This window comes from Scylla paramamosain, chromosome 11, assembly GCF_035594125.1.
Source record: "Scylla paramamosain isolate STU-SP2022 chromosome 11, ASM3559412v1, whole genome shotgun sequence".
NCBI classification, from domain to species: Eukaryota; Metazoa; Arthropoda; class Malacostraca; order Decapoda; family Portunidae; genus Scylla; species Scylla paramamosain.
This window is the reverse complement of record NC_087161.1, coordinates 28,895,791-28,917,642: the sequence shown is the minus strand read 5'-3', so window position 1 is coordinate 28,917,642 and position 21,852 is coordinate 28,895,791. Positions and strand designations below refer to the sequence as shown.

Here is a 21,852-nt window from a genome sequence, read left to right as displayed (position 1 = left end):
CCTACTCTGGATTTATTTCTGAAATGGGGAGTAGGTTTGATTTCTGGATGACTTGTCTAGGCTGGGCTGCTGACCTAAGCTATCAAGGTCATCCTCCCCAAGACTTACTGCATCATGTGACTCAGTTCTTCTCAGAGGAAAGTACATGAAATAAGAGTTAAGGAAGTAAAAGACTGAACATATTGCATCATATGACTGTAATATAAGCATACAGGTTGCTTGGATTTACCAAGTGTTCATTACAGTTACTGCGTCTTTACATGAATTGCAGGAAAGTACTGGTTGGGGTCAGGGAGATAAGAAGCAAGGGTTTATTGGAGTGGTGCTGATCAAAATAAGAAAACTGGTAATCTCATATAAAGAAAGGCAGCAACATGTTCATTGGGTTCAATGGTTCAGGATGTCAAGCTGAGATTTTTTTACTTTGTATTATTATTATTATTTTTTTCCTGTGTCTCTCCACTCTCTCATCCTCTGTAAAGGCCAAGTCAGGTGCCTTTGTCTAAGGTATTCACATGTCTGTAAAGAAAATGTATCTTTAAAGTTCTTCCTGTAATGAATCATTTGAAAAAAAATATAATTTTCTTCTCTGTCTTATTGTGTAACATGTCAACATCATGCCATAAATGGACACACACACACACACACACACACACACACACACACACACACACACACACACACACACACACACACACACACACAATGACAACATAGTATTCAGACCTCATAAAAATCTCAAGGAAGAGCTTTAAAGCAATAGTTTTCTCCATTGTTGTGCATTTTGAAAAATAGAGTGAATAATTTTCCTTTAAATTCATCAGTAATATAAGAACAAAGAACATAAGGAAATAAGGAAGCTGCAGGAAACTATCAGGCCTACATGTGACAGTCCCTGTATGAAACTGTGTAACATCTGTTCAGTATCAGTTTATCAAGTAAGAAAAAGCTGTGTGAACTTCATGGATCTCCTGCCGTGACAGTGGTGTGACTCACACAATAGCTGCTCCCCAGTAGCAGGCATTGAAGATGCAGAAGATGACAGGCAGGATGATGCGGCTGAACGTCATGAGAGACATGTTGACATCCTTGTTTTCTGACCAGTTTTTACGCCTGAATGCTCGGCCATATATGGGCAGTCTGCTTGGCTCCTCCCTGTGCCTGAGGGAAATGCTTCATGCTATTTACTGATAACTTGAAAAGGTTGCATGAAGTAGAGACATTCTCAGTATTCAGGCATATACTACTTCTATGCAGAATACCTGCATCATTAACATTAGAGAACCTCATTTTAAGTTTTCTCTACCTAACATGCCTATATAGTAATTGGACTCCCATAACTTGAAAATCCTTGTAATTTGTGACCTAAAAAAAGTTTAAAATAACAAATATTCAAACATACATGTCTTTACATAATTGTATTTGTACAGGATTGAGTCTGGCTCATGATGTCCCATCTTTTAGAGTTAATTAGTCATATTTGTCTTTAAAACTGTGAATGCTCTTTGTACACACAACTTTATCAGTCAATGCATTCCATTGGCTGATTGTTGCACGTGTTGTATAAAGAGCAATACTTTGTATATTTGCAGTTATATAACATATCGTAGAGGGTGGTAAGATTTTGAAGCATAATATTGACAAATTGTTGACTTTCAATGGGATCTGTAATATGTGCTGCACTGAAAGAGAGAAAAAAAAAAATCAACATATTTGTACAAGAAGCAGTGTGGTGGTGTCTGTGTGACGTTTCTTTACAGGGAAATGTTTTGGCCTTTAAAGTATGCTGCCAAATATAACTGAATGAGAAATTCCACAAAAGGCAGAATCTCATCACTATATAGTGACATCTAACTAACAGCTGTTAGTGATGTCACTGTTTACCGAGTAAAGTAGTGCATTAACAAGTACCATGTCTTTCCTTCATGACTGATTTGATGAGGTGAAGGTGCCCAATACATCTGCTTATTGTATAGGACACTCACTGTCTGACAGGTTCTCAGATATTTAATGCATGATCTGCTTTACCAATTATTTCCGTTAGCTGCCCAGGGTTCCTCTTGTTCTGCTTCCTCTGCAGTCTTTGTGTGAGTGATGATGACCCCAGAAGCCCTGAGGTCCTGGACAGGTGTGCCTTGTCCCACATCTTTATTGTTTCCCAGCTTCCTTAGAAACTTGTGAATTTTTTTCTGAAACTTGTATCAGATCAGTAAAAGAGTATCTAGTATGTACATTATCTATAGAAAATAAGATATAAGATCAAAGCTTTCATTGTGGAATCAGTTTACTTTGTGACTTCATGAGTCATGCTAGTTGATGGATCAAATGTTAATATTATGCTATTGAAAAACATATATAAAATACTTGAAGCATTATAGAATTTTCTTGAGGGTCGTCAGATAACAGTAAAAATAGATTATTTTTATGATGACAACTTTGATAAAGAAAAAATTGGATAATGAATTCAGAAATTTTTAATACAGTTAGGTTTCCACCCACAAAAGCCCTGGCCAGTCTGCTGCCCTTATTGAGGACGGCCTGCTGGGAGAAGTCCACCAGAGTCTGGAGCATGACCACATTGAAGATCATGACAATGGAGAAAAAGAGCCACACATCCACCAGCTTGAAGTAGGAGGTCTTGGGCAAGGAATTGGAAGTCTGAGAGAGAGAGAGAGAGAGAGAGAGATTTAATCATTAAAGTATTCATTGAAATGTATCACAAACTCACATACACACACACTGCTAGTGTCTTTCATTATCAAAACTTTGCACTTTGTGAAATTTTGCTAAAGAAATACACATAGTTCACACATGAGTTCTTACTACTTTTGATGTAATGTCACTGAGGTCTCTGAACAGTACATTTTATTATCTGTAGACAGTTTGCAGGCTGTGTGCTGACATTTTATAACAAAGTTTGGAAATATTTTCCAAGCATGGTGTTCAGACAAAAGCTATCAAGTAAGATTTACTGTACTTATGGAGACACGATGAGCTAAACCCACACCTGTGTAAAGAGTGAAGAGAGCACCAGCAAAGAGGTCAGTGCCACCACAATGCGGGAGTTGAAATCATCTGGGTTAAAATACAGTGTGGCATAGGCAATAAGCATTAGGAGAGTGGTGGGGATGTAGAGCGTCAGCAGGTAGAATCCATAGCGGCGCATGAAGCGCACCTCCACAGCAACGGAGGAGAACTCTTCGTTTGGCAGTGTGTTCATGGTGAGGTGTCCTGGCAGCACCGGTGGAGCAACACACTTGTTAGAATGGTAGCTTGAGCTGCCTTCTGTAAACCTACCATTGCATGATATTTGTTGTCTGTAATTCAAGGGAACATTCTATTAAACTGAAATATTAATACACATTAATTTTTTACATAAAATTTGCTATCCACTATATTAACACTCATTGTAAAACAGTCATCCCATAAAATGAAAAGTATAGAAAGCATAAAGTAGTACAGTACATTTTTAATTTAGCTACTAACATGAAAACTCTCTCTCTCTCTCTCTCTCTCTCTCTCTCTCTCTCTCTCTCTCTCTCTCTCTCTCTCTCTCTCTCTCTCTCTCTTTAAAAATTTACATTTTTGCTCATGAAGAGTATGTGGATTTACTGAATTTACAATAAGAGTGCATCACAAGCTTTGAGTGGAGTCCTCCTGGTATCCTGCATACTCTGAGCACCACCCACCAATGGCATACTCTATGAGGCTGGTCTTGCCCGTGTAGTTGGCCAGTGTGGGAACAAGTGTCATATAGGAAGCTGAGGCAGAGACCAACATGAATTTCATTGTGCATACCTGAGGAGAAAAAGACGAGTGGAAAGCATTAATTGTCTCCTTATGAACTTTTCTGCATAAAAAAGTAGAAAACTTTATCACCATGATTTTTGCTGATTCTTAATGATGGTTGTTGGTATACTGACTCAAATGCTAACTGAAATTGCCATTTTAGGAAAAACTGAAATGTTAAAAAATCCAGTCAGTATTCTTGGTGCAGATTTATATGTTTTGAAATTCACATCAGTCACAGAAAATATGATTGCTGTAGGTAATGTACATATGGTACCATGAATGAATACAACTGGCAGAATATTATCTGAAATTGAACAGAATTTGTAACTGTGGAAAACTCGTACCATTATGAACAACTGATGCCAGTTAACAAGGACTGTAGGATTTGAAGAGTAAAGTATATACCAGATAGTAGTACAGAAGTATACATGCAGATGCATGCATACTTACTTGGGCATCAAAGGGGAACATGAGGAGCTCAAAGTCACAGCTGTAGGTGACACTGTACAGCTGACCCATTTCTAGGCTGTTCTCAGATCCCGAGAATATGTTGACTGTCATCACCAGTGGAGAAAGACATTAAGACATTAAAAACATAGGAAGTTTGCACAAGACCAGTTGATCCCTACCAGGCAGCTCTTGTTTGTGTAATGCTCTTTTATCATCATTCATGAATTCAATTAACCCTCTCTTTAAGCTTTCTATTGTATTTGTACTCCTGAGTGCATACCTACATACTAAAAAGTCTGCTCCACTCAATGCCCTACTTGTGAGTTGTGAACCAATTTCTGCCTACATCTCCTTTAAATTTTAATTTATTGAACTTGATAAGGGTGACAAAGCCACGTGTTATTTAAGATGCTGTCTGGAGCCTCTTGCAGAAACTGCAATATACATCACCAGCAATTTTCATGTGATGATTTCTATGGCTTTGACCATGAGAGGCTTTGTATGGTTCTAAATCTTGTATAATCTTTCAAAGGCATCAGAGAAAATGGCAAATGAGGTACACCCCTCTATCAAGTGCTAGCTATCTAAGATAGAGGAGGGAGGATGGTCAAGATGTGAATTACAGGACCCCAAAACTCTAGTGGGAGTCTGGCAGACTGGCTTTATCGCTCTGGAAGTCAGCTGTGAATGACTTGCACACTTTTATGAGCGTGTATTAATCATCATTAGTACAAATGAACAGTGTAGTTGAAGTTTGCTGTGCTGAAAGAAAGTGGGTAGACGGTGCAGGACGTGCAGGACAGCTGCAGAAGAGGCAGTGTGGGTCAGGTGCGGTGTTCACTGGTGCATACACTCACCCTCCCGGGTATGGTGCGGGCCGCCCACAGTAGAGGAGCCCTCCTGCACACACTCCACGCGAGAGCCTTGGTTCAAATTGGTGAACACATTGCCGTGTGCATTACTGAAGAATACTCTCGGCGTCCAGATGCGCCTTTTGTTATCCTCAGAGAGCATATTGAGGGTGCGGTCTGTCTTGAGATTGAGGTAGCTGAGCCGCGGGTCACGCCACCGCAGCAGCAGCTGGAAGGTGGTGACGAACGTGAGGTCCTGCGTGGCTACCGAGGGGAAGGATATGATGTTGATGGTGAAGTGGATGGCCAGTGATTGATTGAGGACTGTCGGTTGTGGCGGGATGTTGTTCTGGTAATCCTGTGGAACGTCAACCAAGCTGCACTGATGCTCGTCACTCTGGTCAGGACAATCTACACGCAGGTCACAACGCTTCTGCAGACTGATGCAGGTGCCATCCTCGCAGGTGAACATCCCCTTCCCACAAACCGACAAAGTCAAGTTGACGGCCATTCCTGCTTCCAGTCCGCACAAAACACTCATTACTTTCCATTGATGGGTGCCGAAAGGGTAATGCACACCACGTCTGGGATCCCACATTGCCCATGCTGCAACCTGGTTTGAGGAAGCATTGCCCAACACAACAGTAGCAAGAACAGCAACGACCAGAAAACTGTCTGAACACGTATTTTTAGTCAGAAAACTCTATTATTTGTGGCACACTACTATTTTAGCAAGCAATCAAGTGAAGAGTATCTACCTACCTTGAGAGACTGCAAGATCCAGACGTCCATTGTAGAATTCCAGTAAATGTCTGTGTGAAAGAAACCTTTGAGGGAGGGTTGGCCATCATACGCCTCCCCCAACAGGTACATCTGGTCGAAAGGGGAGCTCTCACACAGTGCAGGACCCTTTAGATACATCACGGGCAGCACCTCGAACTCACACGGGACGCAGAAGGAGTAGGAGTCGAGACATGCTATATCAGACCAATAGCCAGGGTAGGCGCCATACAGCATCACTAGACAGTTTTCGACAGCGCCTCCGTTGGGCCCCGTGCCGCGCCACGTGTTTTCCCAAGTAAGAGGCCTTTCAGATTCCCAGTACATCCAAGTTCGCTCCTCAGACTCGTCGTTGGCTCCCAACCAAAGATATGAGACTCCTACTTTGCCAGAGCAATAATGTGCTTGATCTCGAGAAGCCTCATACACCAGAGCATTCTCCTCTGCTGTCTTGGGCACAGCCAAGATCCCACCCACGACGCGACAGAAGTGCAGGGAGCGCTGCAGCGTCTGCCGCTTTAGGAACATCTTGAAGGTCCGGGTGTGGCTAGAACATATATCCTCCAGTGGTCGGAACTGTGAGTAGACCTCCCCTTGCAGCTCCCATTCTTGAGACGACCATCCCAGCAGTGGCTGCTCCTTAGGTTCCTGGCACTCTGCAATCTGTATTACACGCCACCATTATCTTGAGCAGGGTGTGGTCGAGGACCTCAGCTAAGACGCAGTAAGCCAGTGCACAATAGTTACATGATATATATATATATTTATATATATATATATATATATATATATATATATATATATATATATATATATATATATATATATATATATATATATATATATATATATAGTGGCAGCTGAAGGCGCAGAGCCACACACCATCCGCCACCGCCAACATTGAACATTGTACATTATAATATATATATATATATATATATATATATATATATATATATATATATATATATATATATATATATATATATATATATATATATATATATATATATATATATATATATATATATATATATATATATATATATATATATATATATATATATATATATATATATATATATATAATGTACAATATTCAGTGTTGGCGGTGGAGGATGGCGCGTGACTCTTCTTGCATTCAGCACTGGAGTACAACACTTCAAAATGTCCATCAAGGAAAGACCCACCCTAATTATTTCGTCTTGAGATAGGTAAGAGTCCCAAAAGCTGAGGTGCGCTATCTCGCCACTGTAGCTTTGGTCTTGCTGGAAGTTGCCTCCGAATGAATCCTGTTCCTGGCCTGAGAGTGTAGAACATGCGTTAAGGAATAAATAAATAAAAAAAACGGGAAGCTTGTTCAGCGATGCAAAGATGAAGTATACAAGTTGATTTTGTGTAAGCCAACAATGTTCGGCAACACTCGAGAACCTGAAGCTAAGCTGAGGGCCAGTACTCTTGTGTAGTCCTAACCGATGATGTATGCGCCGTTCCCTAGCAGTGGCTCATCGAATGGAGGGAAGGAGCCATTTGCCCGCTGTTGCCCGTCCATGAAAATTTCCCACACTCCATTGTCCTCTTGGTACTGGAAGCAGAAGTGGGACCACACCCGCAGCGGAGTGTCCAGGCTGGTTTGAGCCCACTTGCTGTGCAGCGACACCTTGTAGCCCGTGATGCGGTGGTCTGCAGTGAAAACATAGCGTTTCACAATAATAAAAGGATCAGGAATTCTTGAGCGTATGATTATGACAGTTAAATGTTTATATCCCTTTTTTTGTACTCCTCACAAACACATTCCATGATTAGGTCACAAGAAAGGTCATATACTCAAGAAAGCAACGCAACATGAATTGATATTGTGAAGTGGTTGTGTGGTAACCGTTTGTTGGCTTAGGAAGCACAACAGCCATCACGTATTTGTGTTCCCAGGCATTGCTAACACATAAGTACCCATACGAAGCTCGTTGTCCTTGTCATCAGACACTGCATAAGACATCAGAGTGGACTCCTCCCGAAACCTGATGAGACGTATCCTGTAACAGACGGTGAAGGTTCGCAGGATGGGGAAGGGCGTCAGCAGGCGGGCGTAGCTCTCAGCGGATGGCTTTCCTGATTCCTGCAGGACTATCACCTTTGCTTGGTCTCCCTTGGGCTTGGTGGTGCTCGCCTCGCCTACTCCTGCGGCACGTCCAGCTACACCTGTTGTGGGTACACAGAACAGACTTACAAAACAAAAACAATTAACAAATCTTTTTTACTGTTTCTGAAAAGCATGAGCTAAGCGTGTGCATCACCCACAGCTGTATTGTGTGTTGTGTTTGTGTTATAATGATTTGATTTTCTTTTTCATCTCTCTTTTGTGACGTGTGAAGGAGAGTGGCACAAAAGAAAAAAAAGGTTACTTACCACTCCTCTCTCTTCCCTTCTCCCCCCTCTCCCGAAAAGAAAAGTAAAAAAAAAAAAGAACATAAAGAACTTTCGGAAACATTGGCCTATTTAATCTCAATCATCCCTGGTACTAAACCGGTCACTTTTTTTTTTCTAAGCCTTTCTGTTTTACTTTTTCTTTTTTTTTTCATGATTATTATTGAAAACTAGCGCCCGCACTATCATCTCGACTGTTTTAGTAGGCTCTAGTAGTAATTAAAGTAGTCATTAAATGACGCTTTAATGATTATGATGATAGTGTAAGAAGCATTCCGCACCATCAGTGGGGAAAAACAAAACTAAACAGGAGCCTTGGAAAATTATCCTTCTGGGAGGCAAAAATGTCAACATGTGGACCTTGCTCAAAAGTCCTGTGCATTTAAATTTTTGGGTGTCAAATCTAGACTTTCATTTTCGGGTTTTTGTCATACCGGTCACTGGAACTACAAGACCTCACCTCAAGACCACAACGACTACCAGGCACTAAGGTAATTCAAGGACCTTTGTATCCGGTCATAAGATCTTACCTTCAGATCGTAATGATTACCATGTCCTAAGGTAACAGGGCCTTTGTAATCCCAGTCACTGCAACTTCAAGAGACAAGAGAAGCACTTTGCCTTAGGACCATAACGAGTATTAAATCCTATAAGGATAGTGTGGGACCTTTGTAAATTCGTCCACTGCATCTGCAAGAGGAGCACCTTACCCCAAGACCGTAACGATTGTCAGGTCCCAAGTATCACTGGAATTACAAAAGGATGTCACCTGCTATAGGAGTTTGAGCAAGGACGCCGTCTTTCCACGTCGTCCCCGCCAGGAGGAGAAGAACCAGCACCGTCACCATGACCACTTCTCCAGTGACGGTGTTAGAATGACACAGACCTTTGGAACACTCGGGAAGCCTCCAGAAATACCGGTCAGTTAGCCATTATTGAAAACCGCGTGTGTGTGTGTGTGTGTGTGTGTGAAGCCCTCAGAATCGTTCCTTTGTAAAATTCAAGTTTCCATCTCGATGTTAAATGAAAGGACAGAAGCAGGTTACTGCAACGAGACACGCCCTTACCATTCCATTTCCCATCCTCCCCTTCTCCCTTCCCCTTCTGTAATAACTGGTCATGACGCTCTCTCTCTCTCTCTCTCTCTCTCTCTCTCTCTCTCTCTCTCTCTCTCTCTCTCTCTCTCTCTCTGTCTTTCTCATCTGAACAAGACAGGAAGATATTCAGTCTAAAAATAGCATAAACCAGCTTAGATTTTCTATTTGTATGATTAACCAACACACACACACACACACACACACACACACACACACACACACACACACACACACACACACACACACATACACACGTTTATTTTTATTTATATATATTTTCTTTATTGTAGGCCGTATTAAAGTGAGATGATGAAGAGGCTGAATAAACTACCAAAGAAGCATTACAGAATCAGAGCCCTATGGACGCATTTTGAGGGAGTGTGGAAAAACGAATACTGAAGGACGAGGTGTACGAGAATTAACGCGTGTCTGAGATGGAAGAAGAAAACATATTACGAACACCGAAAAAAAAACATAAGCTACATAATACAACACTTGTGTTTAAAGAAGACATAAAGAATTGAGGGGATAAGCGGCGAAGGTAACGTACGTGGGGGACACAGGTGGAAAGGGGGAAGAACCAGGGGAAGACACAAAGAATCATAATTCTGAGACACTTCCGCCCTCATTTCGACTACATTCAAAAGGCTGTAGTTCAAGTGACACTGATTTTTAATAGTGTTTTATGGCTCTAGTGACATTAACAAAATCTATATATCATTAACAGGAGAAAACTCTTGAGGACCCAGCTAATCATCTCTGTGGCCTTTCAAAATAATCGTGGTTAGAGAGCAAAGCGTTTCAGAATACAGGCTAAAGGCTTAAGTGAAGAAATGGAGTCGAGAGAGGCATGAGACTGGTGTGCCCAGAGAAAGCGGATGCACAAAATAAGTTATTGGCGACATTATAAGGCCTGAGAGCATACCAGGGATTAATAAGGCCAAGAAGCAAAAAATGCAGAAGAAAATAAGCGTACTTAATAATAATAACTACTGAGCACTGTATTCCTGTCACTCTTATTCCCTTCTAAAAAAAAAAAAAAAAATATATATATATATATATATATATATGTTTGTGTGTGTGTGTGTGTACGCACACGACACACACACACACATACACACACGAAGACAATAACCCCAAATAGCCCTAAGTAGAATGCCACGAAATAGGATTTTCAATTTTACAGATGTCTTGATTGAGAGAGAGAGAGAGAGAGAGAGAGAGAGAGAGAGAGAGAGAGAGAGAGAGAGAGAGAGAGAGAGAGAGAGAGAGAGAGAGAGAGAGAGAGAGCACACCCCTTAATGTATTTATGAATATAATGCAGTTTTGCAGCGTTTGCTTACAAGCTGCCAAATTCTTTGAACCAAACTTGCGCCACCGTAGCGTAATTGTTTAGCGGAAGTGAAATCCGGACCAAGTTGCGGCACAAGGCGACGTCTGCATTGACTGTGGGAAGCCACGAGAGGAAAAGTGAAGCAGTGACGCTTCCCATTCGACAAAGGACCACTGTAAGTTGAGGGGGAGAAGACGAGGCCTTGCTGGTAGCCGCTGTGAAGGTCAGTGGTGTTCTGTCCTACTATACGTACCACTCTGCAGTCCTACACTCCCGCCGCTATGGCAAGCACAGCGTGTGTAGCTTTCCTGTGTCTCTATGTGAGTGTATTTGCTGCAACGTCTGCCCATGCAGGGATGGATGAAATGGATTTGTCTGAGGAGGCAATGGAGTCAGCCAGAGAGGCATTGCTGGTTGACGAAAGGGAGGAGCAGGCACGAAATGTGAGTGACACGTCACTGCCTGCCCAGCTGGCTTCCCTGGGACTGGTTCAGCTGGTGCACAGGATGGTAGTCTTCTCTCACGCCCTCAACCTGTCCAGCACCCAAGGCGAGGCTAGTGGTGAAGGTGGTGACATTGAACACGAGATGAACGAGGGCTTGGCTCAGCTGGTGCACAGGATGACACTGTTCTCTCACGCCCTTAACCTGTCCAGCACTCAAGGCAAGGGTGACTATGAGCAGAGGGTGAGCGAGGGTCTGGCTGACCTGGTGCACAGGGTGGCGCAGTTCTCGCACGCTCTCAACCTGTCCAGCACCCAAGGCGAGGGCGGCGGGGGCGGTGATAGTGAACAGAGGGTGAGCGAAGGCCTGGTTGATTTGGTGCGTACCATGACACTGTTTTCTCACTCCCTCAACCTGTCTAGTGCTCATCACGAGGACGACGGCGACGGCGATTATGAACAGAGGGTGAGCGAGGGTCTGGCTCAGCTGGTGGACAGGATGACGCTGTTCTCTCACGCCCTCAATCTGTCTCGTGGTGATCGCGAGGACGGCAGCGAGCAGAGGGTGACCGAGGGCCTGGGTGAGCTGGTGCAGAGAATGGTACTGCTGAGTAAGGCACTGGCGGGCGACCATCTCCAGTACGAGCCGTCCTCAAGTGCAGTCCCGCCCTCACCTCCCACCTCCACCACCTCCACGCCAGGTAATGTTAACACGCTCTGTATTCCGGTTCATTGTTTTAACCTCTTCAACCTTTCGAACCACCACCTTGACAGAATAATATTGATTTTATATACAACTGTAGTTTGCATAATACTAGACTCGGTAACTATTTTGATTTATCTGAATGTTTTAGCGCTTACTTTTTTATTTCTTTTTTTTTTTTATTACAAGTTTGAAATTGATATTAGTTTTCGTCTCCATCTATCCGAAACGTTTAGAGACCATGGTTTTGTGTTTATTATGTAGAGAATTGTTGGTAGAGAAGATGTGGGGCAAAGTTCCCCCTAGGTTCAATCGCCACCATCACCACCAGCACCTTTATTACTGTTGTTTATAGGTCTCTCATAAATGTGTGTGTGTGTGTGTGTGTGTGTGTGTGTGTGTGTGTGTGTGTGTGTGTGTGTGTGTACGAGCGCGCGCGTAACTTGATTATTTACAAGTATTCATCTGACTGAATTACAGTAAATTCTTAGTTTAGCAGCTCAACAAACAATTAATAAGGAAGATGATCGAGTTATTCATTTGACGATTATCAGCATGTCATCAATACAATAAAGAGCGCGGTGATAAGCAGGCAGCGATGCGCAACTGGCGGCGATAATAAGAGCCTTGAAGGTGATAGTGGGTCTTAGTACAGTAATTGTACGTAGTGACTTGCCGTGCATCGACGAGCCTCCTCCATGGCTTACGGCCACATCCTCCGAGCATGGCTACTCTGCCTTGTGTGTGCAAGTCACCTGCTTGCCGCCATCCCCACCAGATACAGTCAAGTTACGGCGTCTCCTGCCGCAGAACCGGTCTCTTTTGCATCACCTTCCTCTGATGGTGACCTCGCTGTTGCCATCGACACTCATCTGGCAGCCACCGCTCAGCTACAAGGTGACTGGGAAACTCTGAGTGGTTTCGAAAGGTACCTGGCTGGGTTAAGACGTCTCTCTGAGACTGTCCAAGGCATGGGGCATGACTGGGAAGCTCTAGAACAAGTTTTATCCTCTGTACCTGGACAGCATGGACATGAAACCGATTTCCGTGACCAAGTACAGAAATTGTTTGCCTTCGCTGGAACCACAGAGCGACTCATTCGTGAAATTATGCACAAATACTCTGACGATGGTGCAGTGAAAATGCGGAGCGATGGAGGAGCACAGGATCTTGTTATGGATTCCATTGGTACAGAAGCAACGTCTTCCAGGAGTGTCCGCGCGGCTCTCACAACAACTGTCACTGACCTGTTGAGACTTTTTGAGCAATACTTTGGTCGCCAGACGGTCAACGACGAGAAAGTTAGCGAAGAAGAGGGCAGGGAGAAGGAAGAGGAGGACAGCTTACAGATTCTAGTGGACACACTCGAGGCCGTGGCTGAGGCCCACACTAACTATACTGCTGCCATCAGTGAGGTGAGATCATCCGCCATGGCAAACTCCTCCACGGGTCATGGAGACAAAATATCCGACTCCTCGTCATTACCACAACATTCTTCGAGTTCTGCCAGCCCTCAGGGAGACTCTACTGATGCCACAAACACCACCACCCTTCCTGCTGCAGCGTGGCGCCCGCTGGAATGGCACGAGAATCAGAGAGGACTCCTGCAGGTGGCGGCGCAGCTGAGAGCACTTTTGAGTGGCAACGGAGGTGATACTGTGCCGCGCCCCACCACAAATGCTGAAACTCTTTCCACCAATCCCTTCACCACCACCACCACCACTGCCATCCCCATCACCACCACCACCACCACAACCGAAAGCAAGTATTGTTAGATAAACAATTTCAGTTTCATTCTTTATTGAATCAAGGTACACGTTATATACAGTCGTGTTTTTTTTTTCTTTAAGAGAGAGAGAGAGAGAGAGAGAGAGAGAGAGAGAGAGAGAGAGAGAGAGAGAGAGAGAGAGAGAGAGAGAGAGAGAGACCTTGTTACAATTTTCAGTCCGAGTCTTAAATTGATTTACTTCCTTCGTCCCTTGGCAGTACATCTGAGCCACTGAATACACATTTTGTGCTCTTTTTCTCTCCCAGAAGAACGTGAAAAGCCCTGCCTGCCACCCTTCGAGCAGATCGCTTACCGAATGTGTATCCTTCAGGAGATGCAACTCAAACTTTCATGGAGTGACGCTCAAGAATTCTGCAGGTGAGTTTAGTACATATATTACTTTACTTCCTAGGTAGCTGACATCCTCTTTCTCCTTCCCATGTTGTTTCGTGGGAGGGAGGAGGAGGGAAGGCATGTGTAGAGTAAATGAATGGTCTGGATGTTAGAGAGGAAGGATCGCGGGTGTCTGGTCCGTATTCAAAACGCTTTGCTCTCTCACCACATCTGTTTTCGAAGATCACTTGAGGTGATTAGCCCGCTTCTCAAGAGTGTTTCTCATGTAGAAATATTGTTAATTTTTCACCAGAACCACAAAGAAAAAAAAAATTAAAAACCCATGTCACTTCAAGTGGAGCCTTCTGAATGCAGAAGTGTGGAGGGAAGTGTTTCAGAAAATGGTCCTTTGTTTAACTATACCGTCGTGTTTTGCAGGGAACGCGGGGCAGAACTTGCGCAAGACATGACGGTCATCAAGACACGCAGGTTCCTGAATGACATGTACGGGGAAGACGGCACACGTAGGTTTATCTTCTGTTGCATAAGTGTATGGGAAGGTATTAGATCTTAAATAGGGTAGTGTGACATCAGCAAAATTCTCAGCTTCAGTAATCAGGAGAGAAGAAATGATGGATTCAAGCTTGATAAAGTTAGATAAGAGAGAGAGAGAGAGAGAGAGAGAGAGAGAGAGAGAGAGAGTAGCACCCTTACATGAAAAAAAAAAGTATGTGCGTAAGAGAGACTGACACGTGTAGATCTGCTGGGCTCTAACTGATGTCCTCATTATAAAAGATATACGTGTTTTATGGGAGAGTATCACTTCCACACTCTGGTACCTGCATTCACATGTCAGATGCAATGAAGGGTTAGTTGCTTAAATGCTGCAAGAGAGATGCTCACACAATAATAAATAGTAAATAATAAGTTTTATTGGCCACCAATTTAGGTAATACATGGCTATTGAACCAATAAAATAAACTTGTAACGAAATACCGTATCACACCTAATGACTTCTCATGATCCTATTGATTTGGTTTGCACATGATACATCACACTTGATACATCACTTAGGCAGTAAGGTACACTACACTGATCTTAAAGCTTTCACTCAAGCACCGGAAGAAATCCGAGGCGAGCAAAAGATCTAAAAGCAAACCCGTGCACTTTTTTCGTTTGATACGCCAATAAATGTCATGTTCTGAAACTACGTGATGACATAAAATTTATCTTCCATGATTCGTGAAAAGAATCCAATTGAATCTACTAAAAACATTAGATTTGTTATCATACGTGAATATCTGTATAGATAAGAATAGGAAAGCATGGACTACCTGAACACAAGGAACGTTTATAGAATCCTTAGTGTAACAACGTACGCACTTGTAGGGTAACGTTGTTGTTGTACTTCACACTATTTGGTTTCTTATATCGCTATTGTAATTTTCTTTCTTGTGCAGGCAGCAGATGGCCAGTGTGGGTCGGAGGGCGAAGGGCAGGAGAGCAACAGACGTGGAGATGGTCAGGCTTTGCAGGGGATTTAGAAGTGCCCTCCTTCATGTGGGCACCTGGTGAGCCTCGCGCCTACAGCAGTGATCTGATGCCGGAGGGGGTGTGCATGATTCTCGACGGATACAGACGCTTTCATGGAGCCAGTCTGCCGTGCCATCTGCGGCGAAGGTTCGTCTGTGAGTTACGGAACTGAGGCATTGTGAGGCTGGCGACGCATGATGGCAGAAGACCATTAATCCATTCGCTGGTGTGGATCCGCACGTGTGTCAGTGACTGTAGATGTGAAGAATCAGTCATGCTTATCTGTAAGGATATCATCTCTTTCCTTGACGTATATGTAACAGCTGTAACATTACTGTCAAATGTGTTCATCTGCCCAAGATCAGGTCAGGTCAGGTCTCTCTCTCTTTCTCGGAATTCATCAGTTTGGAAAATAGTATTATATAATTCATTCTTTTAACCAGATATTTCTGTCTAAAGGTAGTTTGGAATATGCTGTAGATTGGCGACTGAAGATTAATATATTCCCTGCATAAGGATTACATAACTACTAGGATCAGATGGCAGTCTAAGAAACTGCCGGAAAAAAAAGGGATACAGCTCGTAACTTTTCTATGAGCTGAGCACATTATGTAGTACGTACCACAAAATCATCCTCCCTCACGTCTTAATGGAACCTTTGATATTTAATCGGCAGCAGATATTTTCAGAACGTAGGTGTGAAAACTACTAGCTTTGATTCTGAATTTCAGGGGCCTTACTTTACTAAGCCACCGAACACCAATTCTTAATATAGCCATCACTGTCCTCCGTGCTCGCTGTTATCACCAGTAGCAGAGCAAATTTCTCAGCTGTTTTGTGAAGTGGTCGGCTGCTGCCTTGTAGATTAGCACGGCCATTCTTATTGGGGTGCGGGAGAGGGATGGAGATCTTGGACACAGGCACCAATGTTTTATAAAACTATAAATAATGGTTCTATGTTCATAACAGAAAGGACACACTTCCTCCCAGGTTTCTTTTTTTAAATCTTAAAATGCAGTCATAAAATTTCTGGCACTGGATGGTACAGGGTACTGAAACTTTGGTGCTAATAGATGTTTTAATTTACACTGACTGAGTATCTAAACCTAATAAATCAATATAAAGCTAAAGAACATTTCCATTATATACACCATATGATATAACAGTCCTTTAGTAGTAACTATAGGTTACCTTTAAACAGATGAAAATCAAATATAATATAAGTCTGCTAAAATCTGAGTAAAGGTATAGTCCAGGTACAAGGTTAATTTATCAACAGAATCTCCACCGAGCCAGGTCACCCTCCCAGAAGACTGGGTTCTCTGTACACATCACCACCCTACCTCAAACACTGAAAGATAACAAGCACAATATATATCTATTATAAAGCATAAAAAGCCATTTAAGATTTTTTTGTTACTGATTGCGTACACGACTAGCAGTAAAAAATGCACAGCAACGAGAAGTTGACAAGCTAGAGCTATTCCTGCGAGTGTAACTGGTCCTTTTGGGGTACCAGATGCAGCCTTGTAATTTTTGGTATTGTACACAAGCAGAGAGGCGGTCAGAGAGGGGGACATTAAAGCATAGTGTAGCGTGCCGTGGAGAGGTTGAGCGGCTGTGACCCCTCATCTGGCACCTCTGCCAGCTGGATGAGGGCCATGGCACCCATCCACTTCTCTTTGGTCTCACCACCTTTGGGTTGGCTCACCACAGGAGTGAAGGTCTGGCTGGAGGCTTTTGTTACTACAGAAGGCTGGAGCTGACTCTCTACCTCTCCCAGTGGCATGGAAGGAACCTCCAGTTTCCCCTGCTCCAGCCGCAGCACCTCCCGCAGCCATCTCTTCTTGGGCTGCCTCATTCTCCACTCCTCAGACTGGGGTGAACTGTCATTTTGTGGAGAAGTGTCATCAGCAGTGGGCTGTTTCTGAGGATTCTCTTCAATGCCTGCTACTGGGAGGGAAAGGACGACTGAGGTTAGATACTCAGTGTGGTGGGCGTGCACAACACTCTTGTCATTTGAAAAATTTTCTGGGGCAAATGTGTTCTCAATTTTTAGTGTATCTTCTGCCTTAATAGATGAATCTGGACATGGCCAAGCAGCATCTTGCACATGATCATCTTCCAGCAGCTGTTCAGGTGGCAATGCCAGTGGCATGTGCCTGGGGAAAGCCAAGCCCAGCACCATATCAGCCTCATGTGTGGAAAGGTGGGATGCATCTTGGGTGACAGCTGCCCCATTTGGCAGAAACACCCTATCATCCACCTCTGGCAAAGGCTTGATTCCATCCATATCAAAGCCAGGATAGCTTGGGTGCTTCACAGGGCTCTGTAGGTTTTCAGTGTTCCGCAACACTCGAGAGAGCATGGGTGAGGCTGGCATTGGTCGCTGTGGTCGCTGCTGACTCTCACCAAATTTGTTTTCATCTACCCCACACCCTGCAGGGGACAAATAAGCATTCTCATCTCTACAGTTGATGTAGTGGTGGTGCTGGTGGTGGTGGCTCGGAATCTGGCGGTTATCAGCTTTGTTATGTTGCTGTTCCATGAGAGGACAGAGTTCACGCCGGGACTTGGGGCGTTTGACAGGTGGTGGAGACATGATGTCTGAATCTGAGGAGGGTGTGCATGAAGTCCGTGGCGTGTCTGGTGTGCCATCCAATTCTCTCTTCTTGCGACTCTTTGCAGGCGTGCGTTCCATCCTTTCATGGCGGTACTTCTCCAGCCACCGCAGTACCTACAGGAGAGAATCAAGGCTTGAATAGATGCACTTCACTTCCAGATATTACTTCCTGAACACCTGCTTTACAGACATAACTCTAAGCATATAATTAAATTTTTTAAAAGTGGCTTGGAATCAAATACAAACATGCACACTCAAAATAAATTAAATAAACATAAATAAATCCACCAGTTTATGAGGTTTACATCAAGATGTTATCTGAGTATCACATCAAGTATTGCATCAATATTACACAACTCCCATTAGCTAAAAGATCAAATTGAAATTAATATATTAGTAAAATAGAAACAAAAGCAAAGAGACTGCAATACTCACATCCTCTGTTCGTTCAGCAGGGGTCAGCTTGGGGTCTATGTGGAGGTCTGCTGTCCTGTGCAGGGTGGCATAAGGGTGCTCGGCGCAGTGACGATTGGCGTGAGTAAATCTGGATGTGCAACCTGGTAAGATAGAGGGAGAGAGAGAGGATACATTAGAATGAGAGAGAGAGAGAGAGAGAGAGAGAGAGAGAGAGAGAGAGAGAGAGAGAGAGAGAGAGAGAGAGAGAGAGAGAGAGAGAGAGAGAGAGAGAGAGAGAGAGAGAGAGAGAGAGAGAGAGAGAGAGAGAGAGAAATAAATACTAAACGGCTGAAATGGATTAAGCTGATGATTGGATACACTCAGGAATCTGATTATTGGTAGAGTTAAAAGGACTTTGAGAGAGAGAGAGAGAGAGAGAGAGAGAGAGAGAGAGAGAGAGAGAGAGAGAGAGAGAGAGAGAGAGAGAGAGAGAGAGAGAGAGAGAGAGAGAGAGAGAGATTTTTACCTGGCGCGGAGCAAATGAAGGGCTTTTCTCCGGTGTGAAGGCGTTGGTGTGTTTTGAGCTGGCCGCTCTGTGTGAAAGCCTTGGTGCACTGAGGGTAGTCACACTGGTAGGGGCGCTCGCCTGCACAAAACAAAACACAAGTGAATGTGATTACTTACACCTTTGTATCCTCCCTGTAATCTTGATTTTCTGAATATGATCGTAAGAATATTTATCACAATACTTATTACGTAGATATTGCTGCTAGTGTTTCTCCTATTATTATTATTATTAACAAAAACGAAAATAATCACTAGTCTCTTGGCAACACCACTAATAGTACACAAACCATTCCCAACCACTCTCCCTTCTACTAAAAGTCACCCTAGTTGTATTGCAGAAATTGAGACTCAACATAGCTAACTCACTGATGACCTATATAATCCCTGCTTATCTTTGTCTTGCTAAATTTACTCTCTCTGTGTACACAACAGTTTCTGCTACCTAAATAAATGCTATGATCAACATACAATTAATCTGGAGGTCACCGTTATAGTAACAAACACCGTGGCCATATTAGGGTGGCCTTGTTTCCCTGTCATCCTGAAGCATAACGGTGCAGCCAGGAATGAAACATTCCCCGCCCTCGCCGGCCACAAGGGGACCACGAGCCGCAGGTCCCACGTGGGTCCCTGACTCACAAACACACACCTCGCAGTCCTGCTGCCTCCACACCGGTCATTTAAACGCCCCAAAACGTCACTAATTGCCCTCGCATATTTATACTTGAATATTTTTTTTTCTTCAAGGCTATAATAATATATATCTACCCACCGCATAGGCATCTTTTGACAAGTAAGAAAAATTAAAATAAAAAACGAAGCCCAAGTCAGGTATCTTGCCGCCCAGCATTCACGTAGATAATACCTGATAGCTCACCGCCACTCCTCGTCAAATGGAACAAGGTGGAGCTGAGAGGGAAGAGGGGAGGGAGGGGGGCGGGCGGTTCCCATACCTTACAATTCTCCTACTGCCCTCCGATTCACCTTTCAGCAGTTCGGTGTTGGGTGCAACTTAACCAATGATATGTCCTATGGTAACACAGATTCTTGACGGCCTCACATGCGCCGGTGGACATAAGTAGGCCAATGCAGCCAGCAGGTCTAATTTTGGCGCGAAACCCGTGTCCGCGCGGCCCGTTGTCCGGAGCACGCCTTCCTTTAATGCCAGATACGGAAGACTTTTAAATGGCTGCCTTCCCAGGGCGCATTTAAATGGCTTGATGATAGATTTCATATTCCTCAAAATTATTTACGACGTACGTGACAACATAATTATATAGATCCGTAAACAAACAAATAAATATACTACAAAATGCATATAGAGATAAAGCGCGGGTATGAAATATAACATTACACGACATGCAATATATATATATATATATATATATATATATATATATATATATATATATATATATATATATATATATATATATATATATATATATATATATATATATATATATTTTTTTTTTTTTTTTTTTTTTTTTTTTCTCTTTTTCTTTTCTTTTTAATGCCCTGATGGAAAAGTTTAGTCAACTTGCCAATAGTGAATATTTTCCCGCCAAGAAGCACCAAACATCCTCGGCGTGCTCATTGCGCAATCCTCCCCCGCCACGGCCTCCCATGGTCCTTTCCTCCCGCCTCTCTCAGTGAGCTATCCTGGCCACCAAGCCTATATGAAACACTGCTTCACGCAGAACCTGACGCAGGGGCATGGGGTAGCCTGCAGCAACACTAAGGGAAATGCTAGTTATGACCGTTTGAGCCGTTTGTAAGCGTTACGGGGCACCCCATAGCAGGCCTTTGTCAGCCTGCCGGGCCCTGCCTCCCACCTCACGCCGAGATGGGCCCAGGCACTTCATTTATAACAGCACACTGTCTACATCAAACACAAGAGTTTAAAAATGGCGAGTTAAATGCCATAGAGGAGCGGGTGCCTGCCTACCTGTGTGTGTGCGGAGGTGAGCCTGCAGACTCTTCTCTCTGGGGAAGACTCTGTTGCAGATGTGACACTTGATGTTGCTGGGGGACTGTGCGCCTTCAATGATCAGAGTGTTGATGACATCTGCTCGTGGGCGGCCTCTCCTGGACTCACAGCCCCGTGGGTCTGGGCTTTCGCAAGGGGCACCTCCATGGCCACAGCAGGGGCTGCTCATTTCCACTTTACACACGTGTTCACTCCAGTTCCAGGGATAAAGCGTGTTGTCCTTCATTGGGGGGCTGCCGTGAAACGACATGCCACCCATTTCACGCTTGGGACGCCGTTTGGGCGTAGAAAGCACTGGATTTTCACCACACTTTTCGGACATGCCTTCAGTGTATGCAGCACTAGGTTTACCGCGCTCCTCGGGGACTTTTAGCGCCAAAACAAATCGAATACTTCGCGGGTTTGTCCTCAGCGGCTGATTGGTCCGCCGCGAGGGCTAAGGTGCGCGATAAACATTGATATATTTGACCTTATTCACAATACTTCCACATATTGAGACATGCAGGTATATATTACATGCTAAGCTTTTTTTAAACATATTAAAACTTTGGCATGACGACGCGTAATGAAGGTGAAATAAAGTATCATAAAAGGCAAAGTGGTTCCCGCCAAATTAGTGCCTGACGAGTCTCACTGTTTTTACTTATCTCTCGTATTTATTTCAACACATGTATATATTTATGATAAAATAACATACCTAGATGTTTTTTGTTAAAGAAAAAATGCTGCTGGCAAAGTTTGGTATTTCAATAAAATCGAGTAAGGAAATA

General features: G+C 43.5%; 3 protein-coding genes across 8 annotated transcripts; 1 reads left to right on the top strand and 2 right to left on the bottom strand.

The window, feature by feature from the left end:
* Window positions 1-182: 182 nt before the first annotated feature.
* LOC135105243 (glycine receptor subunit alpha-2-like) lies at window positions 183-5,840 on the bottom strand. The gene is made up of 8 exons (XM_064013432.1): window positions 5,100-5,840; window positions 4,243-4,346; window positions 3,690-3,798; window positions 3,008-3,231; window positions 2,500-2,658; window positions 2,029-2,189; window positions 997-1,161; window positions 183-519 (listed from the first exon to the last, which is right to left on the bottom strand). The coding sequence occupies exons 1-8, from the start codon at window positions 5,689-5,691 to the stop codon at window positions 489-491; spliced, it is 1,545 nt and encodes a 514-aa protein (XP_063869502.1). The 5' UTR covers window positions 5,692-5,840; the 3' UTR covers window positions 183-488.
* A 4,999-nt stretch (window positions 5,841-10,839) lies between these two features.
* LOC135105240 (uncharacterized) lies at window positions 10,840-16,636 on the top strand. 4 transcript variants are annotated; one of them, XM_064013425.1, is made up of 4 exons: window positions 10,840-11,870; window positions 13,910-14,018; window positions 14,412-14,497; window positions 15,434-16,636. In XM_064013425.1, the coding sequence occupies exons 1-4, from the start codon at window positions 11,009-11,011 to the stop codon at window positions 15,676-15,678; spliced, it is 1,302 nt and encodes a 433-aa protein (XP_063869495.1). In that variant the 5' UTR covers window positions 10,840-11,008; the 3' UTR covers window positions 15,679-16,636. The 4 variants fall into 4 exon arrangements, with proteins under 4 accessions (XP_063869495.1, XP_063869494.1, XP_063869492.1 ...); XM_064013424.1 differs by having other exon boundaries at window positions 10,844-11,870; window positions 13,907-14,018; XM_064013422.1 differs by lacking the exon at window positions 10,840-11,870 and adding an exon at window positions 12,476-13,633 and having other exon boundaries at window positions 13,907-14,018.
* LOC135105239 (zinc finger protein GLIS3-like) lies at window positions 16,571-21,714 on the bottom strand. 3 transcript variants are annotated; one of them, XM_064013418.1, is made up of 4 exons: window positions 21,041-21,714; window positions 19,052-19,171; window positions 18,565-18,686; window positions 16,571-18,243 (listed from the first exon to the last, which is right to left on the bottom strand). In XM_064013418.1, the coding sequence occupies exons 1-4, from the start codon at window positions 21,402-21,404 to the stop codon at window positions 17,086-17,088; spliced, it is 1,764 nt and encodes a 587-aa protein (XP_063869488.1). In that variant the 5' UTR covers window positions 21,405-21,714; the 3' UTR covers window positions 16,571-17,085. The 3 variants fall into 3 exon arrangements, with proteins under 3 accessions (XP_063869488.1, XP_063869490.1, XP_063869489.1); XM_064013420.1 differs by lacking the exon at window positions 21,041-21,714 and adding an exon at window positions 20,153-20,183; XM_064013419.1 differs by lacking the exon at window positions 21,041-21,714 and adding an exon at window positions 19,742-19,782.
* Window positions 21,715-21,852: the final 138 nt, after the last annotated feature.

Excerpts from the sequence above, each read along its gene's own strand:
- LOC135105243 (XM_064013432.1), bottom strand. The coding sequence starts at position 5,691 with ATGTGGGATCCCAGACGTGGTGTGCATTACCCTTTCGGCACCCATCAA. Across the intron at positions 2,659-3,007 it reads TCTCTTCACTCTTTACACAG|ACTTCCAATTCCTTGCCCAA; the intron begins GTGTGGGTTTAG and ends TCTCTCTCTCAG. Across the intron at positions 1,162-2,028 it reads GCAGCTAACGGAAATAATTG|GCACAGGGAGGAGCCAAGCA; the intron begins GTAAAGCAGATC and ends CATTTCCCTCAG.
- LOC135105240 (XM_064013422.1), top strand. The coding sequence starts at position 12,571 with ATGGCTTACGGCCACATCCTCCGAGCATGGCTACTCTGCCTTGTGTGT. Across the intron at positions 13,634-13,906 it reads CACCACCACCACAACCGAAA|AAGAACGTGAAAAGCCCTGC; the intron begins GCAAGTATTGTT and ends TTTCTCTCCCAG. Across the intron at positions 14,019-14,411 it reads GACGCTCAAGAATTCTGCAG|GGAACGCGGGGCAGAACTTG; the intron begins GTGAGTTTAGTA and ends CGTGTTTTGCAG.
- LOC135105239 (XM_064013418.1), bottom strand. The coding sequence starts at position 21,404 with ATGTCCGAAAAGTGTGGTGAAAATCCAGTGCTTTCTACGCCCAAACGG. Across the intron at positions 18,687-19,051 it reads CTTCATTTGCTCCGCGCCAG|GTTGCACATCCAGATTTACT; the intron begins GTAAAAATCTCT and ends CTATCTTACCAG. Across the intron at positions 18,244-18,564 it reads CTGCTGAACGAACAGAGGAT|GTACTGCGGTGGCTGGAGAA; the intron begins GTGAGTATTGCA and ends TCTCTCCTGTAG.